At 34.8% G+C, this 17,933-nt stretch overlaps 1 protein-coding gene across 1 annotated transcript in view; it reads left to right on the plus strand.

The window, feature by feature from the left end:
- Positions 1–17,933, plus strand: part of LOC145265530 (uncharacterized) — a 193,449-nt gene that overhangs the window by 150,122 nt on the left and 25,394 nt on the right. Inside the window, exon 3 of the mRNA XM_080121458.1 lies at positions 16,252–16,420. Coding sequence (XP_079977584.1) covers positions 16,343–16,420 — 78 coding nt within the window. The 5' untranslated portion in view covers positions 16,252–16,342. The remainder of the gene's footprint in view (positions 1–16,251; positions 16,421–17,933) is intronic.

The raw sequence follows: 17,933 nt of genomic DNA on the forward strand, positions 1-17,933 counted from the left end.
TGTATATCTGAATAGCCATTATGTAAAATTTCAAATGTTTAGACCCAAAATTGGGTGAGGAGTTTGGTTCAGTCTACAAAAGTCAACTGTTTTAACTTTCACCCATAAACTGATTAAAAGGTTTGCTGTATATCTGAATAGCCATTATGTAAAATTTCAAATGTTTAGACCCAAAATTGGGTGAGGAGTTTGGTTCAGTCTACAAAAGTCAACTGTTTTAACTTTCACCCATAAACTGATTAAAAGGTTTGCTGTATATCTGAATAGCCATTATGTAAAATTTCAAATGTTTAGACCCAAAATTGGGTGAGGAGTTTGGTTCAGTCTACAAAAGTCAACTGTTTTAACTTTCACCCATAAACTGATTAAAAGGTTTGCTGTATATCTGAATAGCCATTATGTAAAATTTCAAATGTTTTGACCCAAAATTGTCTGAATAGTTTGCTAGAGACCGCAAAGGTCAAATCTTTTAAACTTTGGCTCCTTGGCGGCCAAATTTTCGGCCAAAAACTGATTAAAAAGCTTGTGCTATGTCTGAATACACTTTATGTCAAATTTCAAATGTTTAAACCAAAAATTGGCTGAGTAATTTGGTAGAGACTGCAGAGATCAAATTTTTTAAAAACTTTGACCCCAATTTTGATCCCTTAACATTTTATTCTTTTAGGCTCAAATCAAAGTAAAAAGTTTGATCCATGTCTAAGTAACCTACATCTAAAATTTCAAGTGTTTAGAGCTAAAATTGGCGGAGGAGTTTGGTAGAGTTTTCAAAGGTCAAATGGTTGAACTTTGATCCCTTGACAACCAAATTTCTGGCCAAAAAAACGATTAAAAATTTTTTTTCCAAATCTCAATATCCTTTATATCAAATCTCGAGTCTGTATACTGAAAATTGACAGAGTAGTTTGGTAGGGAACTGTACACACACACACACAGACACACACAATTTCACTTTTATAGATATATAGATAAAGTTATTTTTCACAGTCACTGTAGAAACACATGTTAAATGTGCAGATATTTTCTCAAATGTAAAAATACACTAGTAGGAGGATGATCTATTGATTTTAGTTTTATTGGTAGTTTAAGATCAATAGATTTTCATTATTTTTATCATCACTATCAGCAATAGAAGATTTTTCTTTAAACAAAATCCAATAAAAAAAAAAGAAGTCAATTAAAAGAACTGTTTTCGGCATCGGAAAATAGGTACAAATATTTTCAGTTACGAGACCTCGAAAAGTTCCGATTTTTCCAATTAATCGTCCCAACACAAATATATTATGACTAGGGCTGTGACAACAATATGCTTATTGTTTTGACTCTCTAGTATATATCCGATATAGTTAATTAACCGAGAACCACTTCACTCTATATAAAAGCATTTAAGATATCAACGGATACACACTCGAGAGTCAAAACAATGAAAAGAATATGCTGTTGTCATAGCCCTAATTATGACATTCATTCTTTTGATAATCAATGGCAACAAAATTAGTCAGCGAGATTTAGAGTGTATTTTTTTGCTTTTCATTTTTTTAATTGACTTTTAGTAAAAAAACAAAAAACTGTGGCTCAAAGAGAGATGGAAAGAACTGTGGCTCAAAGAGAGATGGAAAGAGTGATAGAGAGAGATGATGGAAAGATGCTGCTCAAAAATTTAAGACCACTTAAAAATCTTTAAAAAGAAACCTTTTTTTTTTTTAAGGATAGATTTTAAACTCTTCCGACTTAAGGTCACTAATACTCCAATCTAAAAGGTTATGGAAACAAAAAGGTACATTCCAAAAATTTTATTTAAAAATTTGCATTTTTATTAAATTAGGTTTTTTACACATGATCAAAATTATAAGACCAAGGGTATAAATTGTTAGATTTATGGTAATTCTAATGTTTATAGTTCAGTTAGCAATCACCGTGTAAAGGTGTTACGATAATTAAAGCAAGAAAACTAACCGAAGTTGAGCGCTCTCGAATTCTAGGATTCCATAAGCAAGGTGTGTCACAGCGAGCGATAGCAGCTAAGGTAAATCGCAGTAAAACTGTTATTTGTAACTTTCTAAAGAACACTGAGAATTATGGAAAAGCAAAATCCTTTGGTAGCCCCCCCCCCTAAAAAAAAAAAAAAAATTTCTCCTGCATTGAGTAGGAGAATCAAACGGGTTGTTATGAATGATAGAAGACTTTCTTTTATTCAAATTAAGGTGGTTACAAATGCTGATTGCAGTCTAATAACCATCAGACGACACTTACAACAAAAAGGCATGGTAAATAAAAAGCTTAAACAAATTCCTCGATTGCTTCCACGTCACAAAGTAGACCGCTTAAGATTTGGTTGTGAATACCAAACCTGGGATGTTAAGAAGTGGAAGAAAGTCCTATTTTCTGATGAGAAAAAATTCAATTTAGATGGTCTTGATGGTTTCCAGCGTTATTGGCATGACAAAAACATGCCCCTTGAAATTTTTTCCACACGTCATAGTGGTGGAGGGTCTGTAATGGTATGGGCTGCCTTTTCTTACAGAGGGATGATGAAGCTCCAGGTGGTGCAGGATCGTTAGACAGCAGCTGGTTATGTTAGCATGCTATAAAAAGCATATTTGATGATGGAGGGTCATCGTTTGTGTGGGGGATGGATGGTTATTCCAACAGGATAATGCTGCAATCCACACTGCAAGACGGACCTTGAGCTTTCTACAAGAAAATGGAGTCCATCTCTTGAGACATCCTGCATGCTCACCGAACTTGAACTGAATTGAAAATGTTTGGGAATGAATGACAAGAGAGATTTATCGAAATGGCAAACAATATTCAACAAAATATGAACTTCGTGAAGCCATCTTAAGAAACTGGAGCAGGATCCCCCCGCACCTTAATGGAAACCCTTATTTCTAGCATGCCTCAAAGAATTTTTGAAGTCATCAAAAGCAGTGGAGGTAGAACTCATTAAGTTTGATTGTTGAATGTTTTCATACACTTTTCATACATTTTTCATACAATTTAATAGAATGTTTGTCTCTGGTCTTATAATTTTGATCATGTGTAAAAAGCCTAATTTAATAAAAATGTAAATTTAAAAAATAAATCTTTGAAATGTAGCTTTTTGTTTCCATAACCTTTTAGATTGTAGTATTGGTAACCTTAAGTCGGAAAAGTTTAAAATCTATCCTTTAAAAAAAGGTCTTTTTTTTAAAGATTTTTAAATGGTCTTAAATTTTTGATCAGCAGTGTATAATTACACATACGTTTTAATTTTTCTTCATGCCCCGGGCAACGTCGGATAAACATGCTAATCGTATTCAATTCATCATTGAGAATAAGCTTAGTGTTTTGCAAGTGTATACCATAAAGTAAAGTAACTGCGATGGCTAAAATAATCACTCAAACTCGTATTTATCTCCTTTGTATATTTCAACCTCAGTTGAAATCGGAGAGTGTTGACTCTTCGATCTGTTCTCCTACATGGTGGATAAGATAAGAAGGATTCACATTTCTTTTCTATTCTTTATTAATCGGCCATCTTTGTTTTTCCCCTTTGGCATCACCTTTTCATTTTGGATTTGGGAAATCGCATTCAAATGCAATTTTTTTTCTTTTCTGTTTAAAGATTCAAAGCCCTTTCATTTGCACTTTCCTATTTGACTAAACTACCACCTATGGCCATTTTTATAAATCTTTCAGAAGATGGCTTTGCTGTTTGAAAATGAAACCTTGCCGACCAATAAAAATGTTGTTTGAAAATTAAGTGTGGTCGATCGATAAAAATGCTACTTGAAAATTAAGCTAGGCCAACTGATAAAAATGCTGTTTAAAAATTGAGCTTGACTGACCAATAAAAATATTGTTTGAAAATTAAGCTTGGTCAACCGATAAAAATGCTGTTTGAAAATTAAGCGTAGCCTACCAATAAAAATGTTATTTGAAAATTAAGCTTGGTCAACTGATAAAAATGCTATATTAAAATTAAGCTTGGTGAACATGCTATTTAAAGATTAAGCTTGGTCGGCAGGTAAAAATGCTGTTTAAAAATTAAGCTTGGCCGACAGATAAAAATGCTATCCGTAAATTAAGCTTGGAAGACAGACGAACAATGCTTCTCATAGTGATGCTTAGACGGATTTAAGATAAAAGACCTGGGAATTTTGCCAGAATTCTCTAAAGCCAGAAGCGCTATAGAAAATTGGCAAAATGTTAAGTGTCTTCCTCATACCCCCCCTTGCAATAATTAACAAATGTTTGCCAACAAAAAAAACAAAAAACAAAAAACAAAAAAACACAGTAACTAAGCTGCCAGCAGTTTGAGCATTTAAGAATCGTCAAATTTTCATGTGTTGGCAAATGGTAAAACTCAAGTACGACTCTCCATTAGTTATGCTAAGTGTGTATTTGTATGGGAAAATAATAAATAATTGTCTCGTTAGTTTTATAAGACGCAGAAAAATAAGTTCAACTAATCTGGTACACCTGTCCAATTATTCGTCATACAACGATTTGCGACGTCATAGATATTTATAAAATGTAATGAGTTTCTAATGATTCACATTCATGCAACCATGAAAAAAGCTCTTAATTATTTTTGTTATAATCCAATTTTGGGCTTAATTATGTGAATAGTCATAATTTTTCTTTTCTTATTCAGTCTTAATTCTTTTATCCTAGTCCTAATTTGTATGCTAGTCTTAATGTTGTTATCCTAGTTATCCCTTTTTATTCAGTCATATTTTTTATATTCTATTCTTAATTTTTTTTTATCCTAGCGATAATTTTGTTATTTTAGTTATATTTTTTATTCTAGTTATAATTTTTTTTATCGTAATTATAATATTTTTGATCCTAGTTATAACATTTTTGGATCCTAGTTATAACATTTTTGGATCCTAGTTATAACATTTTTGGATCCTAGTTATAACATTTTTGGATCCTAGTTATTATTTTTTATCCTAATTATTACTTTCTTTATCCTAATTAAAAAATTTTTCATCCTAGTCTTAATTTTTTTATCCTAGTTATAATTTTTTCCTTTTTATTCAGTCGTAATATTTATATTCTAGTCTTAAATTTCATACCCTATTCATAATTTTGTTATTGTAATTTTTTTTTTTATCCTACTTATTATTTTTTATCCTAGTTATAATTCTTTTATCCCAGTTATATATTTTTTTATCCGAGTCACACACACACACATATATATATATATATATATATATATATATATATATACACTAGCAGGGATATCTGACGTTGCCCGGGATTAAATGAGAACGAATGTTTCATCCTCCCATTGGTGATATCGTCCATTTTTTTTTTTTTTTCCAATCAGATTTTATCTTAATTCCAACGTTCTCGACTTCCAATTGGGTAATGGAAACATCAGCTAAGACGTTAGGGTTCCCCCCCCCTCTTTGCGTTATGGGTTCGAGCCTGTCTGCCTACCACCACTTTTTTTTTAACACCTTTCTCCACCCAAACTGCCTACTGTTGTTTTAATCCTCCCCCCCCACTACTACAACTATTTTTTTTTTTTTTTACGAGGTTCCTTACTACTCCACCTCGACTCACCCGGGCAACCCCGTTAGTTATAAATATGCACCCAATTTTATGTTGCCATTTGAAGGTATAAACATCTGAATTTCTTCTATATTTTTTATACGGACGTCATTATAAAAACAAAAACTGAGTAAATTGTTCTATTAAACAATTTATTGTTTAAATAATTTGACTTTGCTCGTTTTATTTTAAAAAAAAAAAAAAAGGGTTGAAAAGACATTTTTCACTCAGTAATGAGCTTTCGAAGATTTTCGGTGAAAAAAAACACAATCGTCAAAAGATAAGCAATTTTATTATTTCTAGTTGCCACTCAGAAAAAAATCACTCGCAAATGCAACTGTTTTACTCGCAACGTAAAACCCTGATTATGTAATGCTGCCAAAAGAGTTAACTCTTCTAATGTGTTTTTATTTCTCACTTGAACAGTTTATATGCGTTTTTTGTGGCATGTGACCAAATTCCAGTTACTTTCCTGCATGCATAGCTCCATGGTTGCAATGTTGGCTTGTTGATGTAAAGGATTCAACATTTCTCCTTTTTATATATATATGTATATATATATTAGCGGGGGTACCTGGCGTTGCCTGGGTGTTTGGAGGTGTAAAAGAAAAAAAAGTTCTGGTAGGTAGGTAAGCAAGCAAGTAGGTAGGTAGGCTCGAACCCAAACCCTTGAGGTCAATAGACTAATAACTTATCGCCACGCTACGCAGGCAGAGAACCGAGAATAGGTGAAATTAAACGATTAAAAATTTAATATTTCATTTTCATTATTCTGAAGTGTGTATGTATGTATATATATATATATTTTACATAAGTTTTGGTTGTGGTTTCGATTCAAACTAATGCACCCAAGTCATATGGATATATTTTTTTATTTTTGAAATCTTAACTTTATAATATACTAGCGGAGATACCCGGCGTTGCCTGGGTGTTTGTAGGTGTGTGTGGTGTTAAATAAAAAAGAACCCGGGAGAGGGGGGGGGGGGTAGGATCAAACCCGAAGCTCTGAGGCGAAGTTTGAAAATAAAATCGGCCAACCAGAATGAGTTAGTGAAAGATGTTTGATTTTAATTAAGCGGGGGTGGGTGGGTAATCAAAACATCGAAAAAAAAAAAAACACAAAAAAAACTAACGTAAGCCAAACGAACGATGAAAACAGAAAAACGAACACGTGAAAAATGGCTTAAATAAGTCTGTTTCGATATTAAAATTTAAGAAATCGTTGGGTACCCGGGTATTTTTGGGTGTGTGGTTGGGGGTGGATAAGCGAAGTAAAAAAAACAAACAAACAGAAAAACGAACGTTACGTGAAAAATGGCTTAAATAACACTGGTTCAATATTTAAATTTAAAAAATCGAAAAAAAAAAAAAGACATCTCACACCACGATTCGAACCCAAAACGATTAGATAACGAACCAACGCGCTAATCAACTGACCTAACTTGACGTACACGAAATTTAACCAGTTTTTCAACTATTTAAAGTAAATCAAGTCATGACGTCATCTGGCGTATGCGTAGAACCGCTCGTCTTCATGAGAAGACCGTTTTTGTTGACCCCCTGTTGAAAATTGTTGATTTCGGGGTGAAAAAAAATCAACATTTTTGGCCAATGTTTCAATATTTTTCGAATGAAGGATGGGAATTCAATATAATACCGAGTTTGTGAATTTTTGTCGTGTCTGTCGAAAGTTTTTAGCAGACACACAAACATGCACACATACATACATTTTCGGTTTTATATATATACTAGTGGGGGGGGTACCCGGCGTTGCCCGGGTGTCTTGAGGTAAATCAAAACTCCGGGGGGGGGAGGGTGTTAAATAATAAAAAAAAAAAAAAGTTTTGGTAGGTGAGTATGAGAATCGAACCCATACCCTTGAGTTGGAAATTAATGTGTGAAAAAAAAAAACGTGCGATGTTACCATTGGGCCACCGCGACATACAGCGTAGATGTGTTTGAATTTATTTATCTAACTATAACTATAAAAACAGGCGTGCGTAATAAAAGTTAACTTTGCTGCTTCGATTTGACCTAATTAAGAAGGTCAAATAGAAGTCACGCAGCGTAAGCGTCTGTTCCCGGCGCATTGCCGCGAACACGTCCGTTTGAGTTTAGTTTCATTTTATTTATACTAAAAAGCCCAATCAACATGCGAGAAGCCAAAATAACAATAATTTTGTAAAAATCGACGTAAATAAATCTATACGCTACGCGCTTTCCTAATTCCTCGATATTATTATATAGGACCTATATACACAGTTTTAAGCGATAGTAACGACCCTGGGAGCGCGTGCGAAAGAAGCCTTTTGAAGACATACACGAAATGATCACACACATTTTGCCTTTTATATATATAGATATAGATAGATAAAATCAATAGAGCATTAATTCTATAATAATATAAACAAAATCTGCAAGAATTAAAATATCATATTTCAGCGTACTTTACGACCAGGCTATGCTGGGTGTCCCTGCTAGCTTAGATAAATACTTTTGCAGTTTTAACAAAAGAGCTACAATAATATCAGAGCGTCTCCATTTACACTGAACATCTACAGAATGTCAGCATCAATATATTACGTATTAATGAGTCCCCCTGTGGAATTTCCACAGGTTCTGTCGGGTTAGGGTTATTTGGATTATTCGGACTAATGTTCTCATCTTGAGTGTTATTTTCACAACGTTTCAGCCGATGTAGCTTCCGACTGTCTAGTTAACTGGTAATAATTAAACAGAAAAGTTACAAAGGTAAAAATGAACCTTTGGCGGGATTTGAATACCTGCTTCTGAAAGAGAGACCACCTGTTGGGTGTGTCGTCATAAGCACTTGACTAATATGCCCAATTGTCAAGGAAGGTTAAATATCCACACATACCTTATCCCTCCAGCTGCATATTAATGAGTTATAAAATAAAATGGAGAAATAAAAACTATATTTTCACTTTAGAAAATAAATACACATTAATAATAATGATGATAATAACATTATTTGGATCATTCAGACTACTTTTCTCGTCTTGAGTGTTAGTTTCATAATGTTTCGGCCGATGTAACCTCCGACCTTCTTCAAGTGCATCCTATCGGACTTGGGAATCTTTCTGCCGAACTCAGGAATCTGCAGAAAATTTTGAACAGAACCCTTTATTTAATCTCCGAGGGGGGGGGGTCTAAAACAAATGAGAAGATGAGAAATAAACGTGTCAGAGAGCGACAGAGAAAGATGTGTCCTAAACATGGCCGGACAAAGACAAGAGTACCACATGTTCGACACGGCAATTTTGTCAAGCACATTGGAGTATGAGAGGACACTTGAACAAGAGACAAAGCATTATTCTGGATGTACCTGTAAATAAATGTCTGCTGTTTCAACTGTAAAAAAAAAAAATGACTGAAAGTTTTTCCTTGTCTTTGTTTTTCTTGTGACTGTCTGCATACGTGTGGAGCCCGAGTGTCGATATGTAATGACTATGTTGCTGTAGCATACTCTTATTTCAACAGCTATGACCGGGTAGAAGTCGTAAGTAGCTCACAATTCTATTTTTAATACAAACTAGCTGAGCAGCCCGGCTTTGCTTGGGCCCTATGTACTGTTCATAACTTTATGTGCATATATATATATATATATATATATATATATATTAAAAAGTTTGACTCATGCCCAGGTAACCTACATCTAAAATTTCAAGTGTTTAGACTAAAAATTGGCAAAGGAGTTTGGTAGAGTCTGCAAAGGTCAACTCTTTCAACTTTGACCTCTTGGTAGCCAAATTTTCGCCCAAAAACTGATTAAAAAGCTTGCTGCATGTTTGAATACTCATTCTGTAAAATTTCAAATGTTTAGATTCCAAATTGGCTGAATAGTTTGCTAGAGACCGAAAAGGTGAAATCTTTGGAATTTTGACCCCTTGGCAGCCAAATATTCGGCCAAAAACCGATTTAAAAGCTTGCCTTATATCTGAAAGCACTTTATGTAAAATTTCAAATGCTTATACCAAAAATTGTCTGAGTAATTTGATAGAGACCACTGAGGTCAAATTTTTAAAAACTTTGACCTTAATTTTGACCCCTTAACATTTATTGTTTTGGACTCAAATCAAATTATAAAGTTTGATTTATGTCCAAATAATCTACATCTAAAATGTCAAGTGTTTAGACCCAAAATTGATGGAGGAGTTTGGTAGAGTTCTCAAAGGTCAAATCGTTGAACTTTGACCCCTTGACAGCCAAATTTCTGGCTGAAAACCCGATAGAAAAGATTTTCCCTAATCTCAATAGCCCTTATGTCAAATCTCGAGTCTGTATACTGAAAATTGACAGAGTAATTTGATAGGGAAATGTACGCACACGGACGCACTCACCCAAACAATTTCAGTTTTATAGATATATAGATTATCAATCCTCATCTCAAAAATTCAGAAACATTTGCCAGCATTTTATAGCTTTACAACACCATCATTTGACCTTGTATCGCATCCTGCCAGACAAGGCACAAAAAAAAAAAAAAAATTCTTAGGTTTCGTTCATGTCATATTGCTGCAGAGTTGCATCTTTGTGTTTGTTTTAAAAATACTTCCATGAATTATTCTCTAATGAACTTGCTGTACTGGTACCCACAGCTATGTAAATACCCCTAACCAACCTGTCTAGCAGCAAAATTCCACCCTTTCACTGTAGAGGTCGGTAGATGTCAGAAAACTTTCTACTCTAATTGCTGATTTCCTTGTAATGCTTGCTTTTGTAATTCTCTCCATGCTCCTTGTTTCCTTGACTGTACTAACTGAAATTTAAATGTAATCTGAACAAACATCTTGTGACCCTTCTCTCTCTCTCTCTCTCTCTCTCTTTCTCACCCACACACGACTTAAATCTAGTCCCTACCATAGTAGCCCTTATGCTTCAGTGGTAATATGTAGTAGATACAAAAGAAAAAAAAATGTCCAACAAAAATGGCATTTCAAACTTAAGCATTACGAACAAATGAAAGTTCTATTTTAAACTTCAGCACAACACATTGACCCATTTTAAAAATGTTCAGCAAATCATTTATATGATGCCTCTGTTCAGTTTCGAAAGACAAAGGATACCCCCTGTAGGGGCAGCTGCGCATGTAATTGTAAGGCAAGGGTTGCACAATAGCCAACCCCACCTCTCCTGAACTGTCACTGCTTGAGTCCAGAGGTAAGGAGAAGTCCAGGACGACTGGAAACAATGCCGAGATAAGCGCAGAGCATATACAGCACTTGGAAGTCCCAAATGGTCACCCATTTAGTAATGACCAGGTTCAATGTTGCTTAACTTCGGTGATCCAGCGGGAACCGGTGTATCAACATGATTATGCTGTACAATTGCAATATATTTATGCAACGAGAAAAGTTAAAAATAAAAAAAAAAAAGATGCTTCCTCATTGGAAAAAGGATTGCTGAAAGCAATCTTGACATCGCAGGTAATAAACTGCCAGTCCTTGTGTGGTGTTGATTTTTTTTTTTTTTTTAAATTTTCTTATCACTTTGTTCTAGTTGGAGATGGAGTATCCTACTGGATGCCAGATATTCATCCTCTATCTCATTCATACATTCCAACCGAGAGATCTTTTTAAGATTCTAACCGTCCCTTTAAGTGCAATTTTTCTTTTTGTATCTCTCTTGCACTTGGTTCACCAGGTATATTTATATCGTACATGAGACCATAATATTTCATTATCTTCTCCCTCTCAGCTTTGTTTAGCCCAGCATCATTGGAGACACTAACTTCTACTAAGGTTGCTTCTTTCTCCTTGTTCCATAGGTTTAATAGCTCTGTTTTCTAGGCATGCAGCTGTAGGAATCGCATCGTCATAGTAAATGTGTATGACTTATTTTCAAGTGTTAGTTTTGGTATATGATCCAAGGACTTGCTGCCACATTCGATATTCAACTTTTCCAGATGATCCAGTAGAGATATTTACATACTACATTGTGGCGTATAATATAGTAGCCATCTCCCAGCAAAAAATACCATTTCAGACTTAAACATAACCAACAAACGAAAATTTTATTTTAAGCTCAATCTCCACAAAATGGCCAATTGTTTGGACAAGCAAAAAAGTGGCATGTGCATAAGTCTTAATTCAAATGAAGCTCTTTCAAACTTTAGCAGGACATACAGACAGCGTCTCCTACAAAGCAGCATGGACACAACAACAAAAATAAACAATCCATCATACAACCAAGAAGGAAGATAAAAAAAAAATGGCTGAGAAAAATGCCATTTCAAACTCAAATATGAGCAACAAATGAAAATTCTATTTTAAACTCAAGCCCAACAGACTGACCAATGGTGAAGACGTTTGGAAAAACTAAAAATAGCCATGTATATAAATCTTAAGCGGAGGTATTTCAAACTTTAGCAGGACATATGGACAGTACCTTCCATAGATAAGCATGGCCGCAACAAAAAAAATAAACAATTCTTTGTGCAAGTTTTCAAAGGATGCGAGTGAGTGTGATGTTTTTTTGTGTGTGTGTGCGGTGTTTTTTTTTTGTTTTTTTTTTTGTGTGTGTGTGATGTTTGTGTGTGTGTGTGTGTGGGGATTCATCTACACACATGTACGCGCGCGCACACACACACACACGAGTTTGTCTAAATTCCTGCCACTCACCCTGGTATGAATAACAGATTTGCTGGAAAAACGTGTGTGTGTATTAGTGGGGTGGATGCAAAATATTTACACAACTGGAAGAGGAAATAAAAAATATGTCTTCTCTTTTTAAAAAGGGTTGTTGAAAGCAATCTTGACATTGTAAGGCAATAAACTGCCAATCTCATCATAGAATGCTGTTGATTCTTTTTAGTCTACGCGCCTCAAACTTGTGCATCTATATCAACAATAAATGATTAAATGTACTTATGTTTCCAAAAAAATTGCAGACTAGCAGTTCAGCCCGGCTATGTACTGTTCAGAACTTTATGTGCATATGTATATATATATTAAAAAGTTTGACTTATGTTCAGGTAACCTACATTTTCAAGTGTTTAGGCCCAAAACTGGCAAAGGAGTTTGATAGAGTCTGCAAAGGTCAAATCTTTCAACTTTGACCTCTTGGCAGCCAACTTTTTGCCCAAAAACTGATTAAAAAGCTTGCTGCATATCTAAATACGCTTTATGTAAAATTTCAAATGTTTAGACCCTAAATTAGCTGAATAGTTTGCTAGCGACTGCAAAGGTCAAATCTTTGGAACTTTGACCCGTTGGCAACCATATTTTCGGCCAAAGACCAATTCAAAAGCTTTCCCTATGTCTGAATACACTTTATGTAAAATTTCAAATGTTTAGACCGAAAATTGACAGAGAGGTCAATTTTTGGTCTAAACTCTGACTCCAATTTTGACCCTTAACATTTATTGTTTTGGACTGAAATCAAATTAAAACGTTTGATCCGTGTCCAAGGAACCTACATCTAAAATTTCAAGTGTTTAGACCCAAAATTGACGGAGGAGTTTAGTAGAGTTTTCAAAGGTCAAAACTTAATGTGCATATATATATATATATATATACACACACACACATACTTGCATTTCTGCTCGGGTATTTGGAGGTGTATGTTGAGCAAAAAAAAAAAAAAAAGCGGTAAATTTTTTAAACTTTGACCCCTATAATGACCCCTTAACATTTATTGTTTTGGGCTCAAATCAAGTTATTAAGTTAGAGCCATGTCCAAGGAACCTATATCTAAAATTTCAAGTGTTTAGACCCCCAAATTGTCGGAGGAGTTTGGTAGAGTTCTCAAAGGTCAAATCGTTGAACTTTGACTCCTTAACAGCCAAATTTCTGGCCGAAAACCGATCACATAGATTTTCCCAAATCTCAGTACCCTGTATATGAAATTTTGAGTCTGAAGACTAAAAATTGACAGAGTTATTGCATAGAGAAATGTACACAGACACTTTCACTTTTATGTATATATATATATATATATATATATATATATATATATATATAGATAGATAGAAAAACAAAAATATATATAAATATATATATATATTAGAAAGTTTGACTCATCTCCACTGTTCTACAATTACTAACCCAAGAACTCTCATCCATTCTTTCATCATTATATTTAGTGTAACGTCTGTTGTACATGCTAGCATGTGTTGGACGACTTTTAGAAATTGTTTTCCGAACTAACCTATCTCTGGCCAATCGGGAACATATCTGGTCCATCTTTGATCTTGTTTGACGGAAAACTGCAATCGGAATTCTTCCCAAGAAAACGCCGAATCTCCTAACTGCATCCTTAGCAATCCATAATTGTTGAGGCGACAACAACTATGGAAGGCAGTAATTGCTGAGGATGCAGTTAGGAGATTCGACGTTCCTATCCTGTCGCGGTTAACCACCTGACAAAGGCCAGAGGAATAATTTGCCGAAACATCTTGAAACAACAACTAAAAGATGAGGATAATAGTCCACAAATAAATGAAGATGTAGTGTTGTTTTCTATAGGGCGACACTTTTTTCTTTTCATTCTGTATGGAATTTAAGTGATGAAAATGCTATTTTAAATAAAGTGTGACGGATCGACAAACAAAATGTGACAGGTGGGCAAACAAAGATTCTTATAGAAATATGTGAATGGATCTACAGCAAACAAAAAAAATATCGGATAACCATGGCTTCGGGACAAGATCAAAGTGTAGTATCTGTTCCGGCAGATACTGCAAGCAAAGACCATATGTGGGGGTAACCCCCACATATCAGACCCTGGTCAATGTAAGGGCAACCCTTCATACCAATTGTCACTATCCAGCTCCCCTACTCCCCGGGGAGCTGGTCCCCATTTCCCCTTCACTCCTCACATTAAAAATCGGCCTTGTGCCTAATTTGCTCGGTGAGGGAGCAAATAAATACTTCAAAGTGTAGTATCTGTTCTTCAGATACTGCACTTCAATTTCTTGTTCTCTGTCAGTGGAGGAGAAATCCTTCACGACTGAGACAATTTTTATTTTTGTTCCTTTTCTCCACGTTAAAAAACGACCCTGGTGTCTAACTCTGTCCCGTGGGGAGGCATTGTAAATAGGAACCATGGCCGACTTCAGAATCAAGAAAACACTGCTGCTTGATAACAGCTGACCTTCAAGAATCTTATTTTTGAATGAACAGTGAAGTGACCTGATCTTTTCAGAGTTGAATCTCAAAAGGGATTGGCATCCCTTCCATGGTATCGCTTCACCTGAGAGAACTGGTCTAATCACTAGCAGAGAGTATAAAGGCATCTACCTTATTTTAGCTTCTTAGCTATGTAGATCGTCAGTAATTATTTATTTGGTTTATATTATTTTTATTCATTCACATTTATATTCTTCTTCATCATCATCATCATCATCATCATCACCACCACCATCACACCCATCATCATCATAATCACCACTACTACCACCATCATCATAATCACCACTATCAACATATCACAACCATTATAATCACCAACACTGCTACTACCACCACCACCACCATCATCATCACAATCACCATCATCATAATCACCACAACTACCACCACTGTCAACACGATTATCATAATCACTATGACCAATACCATCAGCATTCTAGAAGTGAAAACCATATTTAGTTTCAGAACAGTTTCCGATGGTTCATTGTTCTACACAAGTCCTGGGAGATGACTGGTTTGCAGTAGACAGTTCTCGAGTTGGAATCCACAGAGCAAAAGATTCTTCCCGTGTTGAGACAGAGAAAACATATGCGAAATTGCTACGGAACGGTTTAATATTTATGGAGCAATTCTGGTTTCTGATTGGTTGGTAGCAGGACGTGAATTAATTCGATTCGTCAGTTCCTAGCAGCATCGTTTGTAAATAGAGTCTCCTGACTGTGCACGATCATACCCCATTATATTGCAAAAATATTGTAACAATCATCATCATCATCATAAACACTATCAGCAGTCGTTAGAACGATCTTTTCTGTATGTTTTTTAACTTTATTTAGGATTTATTTTATGATTTTATTTTAGCAAAGGACTATTCGGCCGTGAATTTTGAAACTGATTCATAAATGGCCGCGAAAGTGAATGTGAAAAGACGAATCTGGTGGCAGCTGCAATGTATCTTGCATGATTAAAAATATGTAGGGAAAAAACTTTAGAGAAACAAACGTTGAGTAATCCAGCTTTTGTGTATGATAACATAAAAATGTTATTTTAAATAAAGTGTGACGGATCGACAAACTAAATGTGACAGATGGATGGACAAAGAATTTTTATAGAAATATCTGAATCCACAACAAATGAAAAAAATATCAGATAAACCTAGCTGACCTCAGACTCAAAAAAAACACTGCGGTTTGATAACGACTGACCTGAAGAATCATGTCGTTTTTCTTATCTAGGTATGTGCCCCCTTTCCCCCTATCCCATTCATTTTCGATCTTTCCATTCCTCAACCAACCTCTTGACTTTTCATATCTACTTCTTTTTGTGTTATTTTTTTCTTTTTGTTTTTAGTGTTACCTTTTTTGTTTTTTTTGTGTTTTTGTGTTGCTATTTTTTGTTTTTTTGTGTTACCTTTTTTTGTTTTTTTGTGTTGCTATTTTTGTTTTTTTGTGTTGCCTTTTTTGTTTTTTTGTGTTGCTATTTTTGTTCAGATATTTTTTCTTGTCTACAGTGTGTTTTATCTTTTCTTCTCTTTTTTTCACTTTTTCTGCAGGTTTCTTCGACATTTTACCAAAAGGAATATTGTTTTAGGCACCAGTTGCTTTGTTGCCACTCTCGCAGTCTTTGCGAACCTGCCACACGAGATGGCAGAGAAGGCTACAGTGGGCTACCTTGCGGGGGCCACACTGAAGACCTTGGGTGATCAACCCAAGGAGTTTGGGGTAAGTCCATCTTTTTTTATTATTTTTTATTTATTTATTTATTTTTTAATTATTAAAAAAAAAAGATGTGGTTAGAGATTCTGCAACCTTTGCCTCACAATTTTATGCATAGCTACCCTTACAGGGGTTATCCATTGTCTTTCGAGACTGAACAGAGGAAAATAGAAAAATAGTTTCTTAAATCTTGATCGTTTCTTCTTTTTTTTTTTTTGCTGTGTGTATGGAAGGTGGGGGGGGGTGCTATTCCCTGCCAGTCTGTATGTTATAATAGCAAAAGTATTATCACTTTCATTACGGCATAAATTTCAATATTATCACTGTCATTATGTTGAAACACTGGTTCCCATTTGATCACCGAAGTTAAGCAACGTTGAGTTTGATCAGTACTAAAATGGGTGATCATTGAGGAACGCCAGGTGCTGTAGGTACTCTCCACTTATCTCGGCATTGTTTCCAGTCGTCCTGGACTTCCCCTTGCCACTAGACTCAAGCAGTACTGATTCAGGAGAGATGTGGTTGGATTTCCGAAACCTTTGTCTCACAATTTCACGCACAGCTACCCTTACATGAGGTATCCATTGTCTCTCGAGACTGAACAGAGGTGTCGCAATTATCACTCCCCTACCCTTGCGCAAATGAGATGCAAGACCTGCTTCAAGTTCAAGTCTCATTCTTTAACCAAGCTGCAATATCGCCAATGATCCGAAGAAATGTAATTGTATAAGGGTCAACAATTCTAAAAGTACTACTACAATTATAGTGAGAAGAAATCAATGGGGGGGAAAATTTTTTTTTTCATTTTCTTTGAAAACTAGAAGAAAAGAATTTTTTAAAAAATTTTCTTTGAAAAATAGAAAAAAAAAATGTTCATTTTCTTTGAAAAATAGAAGAAAAGAATTTTTAAAAAAATTTTTTTTTTAATCTTTGAAAAATAGAAGAAAAAAATTTTTTTTTTTAATTTTCTTTGAAAAATAGAAAAAAATTTTTAAATTTTCTTTGAAAAAAAAATTTTTTTTTAGTTGTGTGTGTGTGGGGGGGGGAAGGTATCCACTGGCAGTCTGTTTGGTATGATAGCAAAAATATTATCACTCATGCTCCCTCCCCTATTCTGCAAGTGAGACGCATGCAAAAGCCACTTTGTTTCATGAATCATATTCTTTAGCTGATCTGCAATATCGCCAATCATCTGAATGGAATTAAACAAGGTTCAGCAACTCCAAAACTCTCCACAACCATTGGAGTAAAAAGAAGAATATTTATTTTTTTTTTGTGTTTGTTTTGATCGACAGAACCCGTTCAACTGCAGGCCTGACCAAATTGCTAACAGGAATTCTGGTCAGCTAGCATATTATCTTCTCCAAACCATTTCCTGTTTCAAATGTTATATCACCAACATCCCCTCCCACAACACCAAAGTAGATGGTGTTAGTTTGGAGACCCACTGAAAAATTAATATATATATTGTCGGATTTTCTTTAGTCGATAAGTTGTCATCATATTTAGTATCACATCA

This window comes from Euprymna scolopes, chromosome 40 (assembly GCF_053919585.1).
Source record: "Euprymna scolopes isolate OS-2025 chromosome 40, ASM5391958v1, whole genome shotgun sequence".
In the NCBI taxonomy this organism is placed as follows: Eukaryota; Metazoa; Mollusca; class Cephalopoda; order Sepiida; family Sepiolidae; genus Euprymna; species Euprymna scolopes.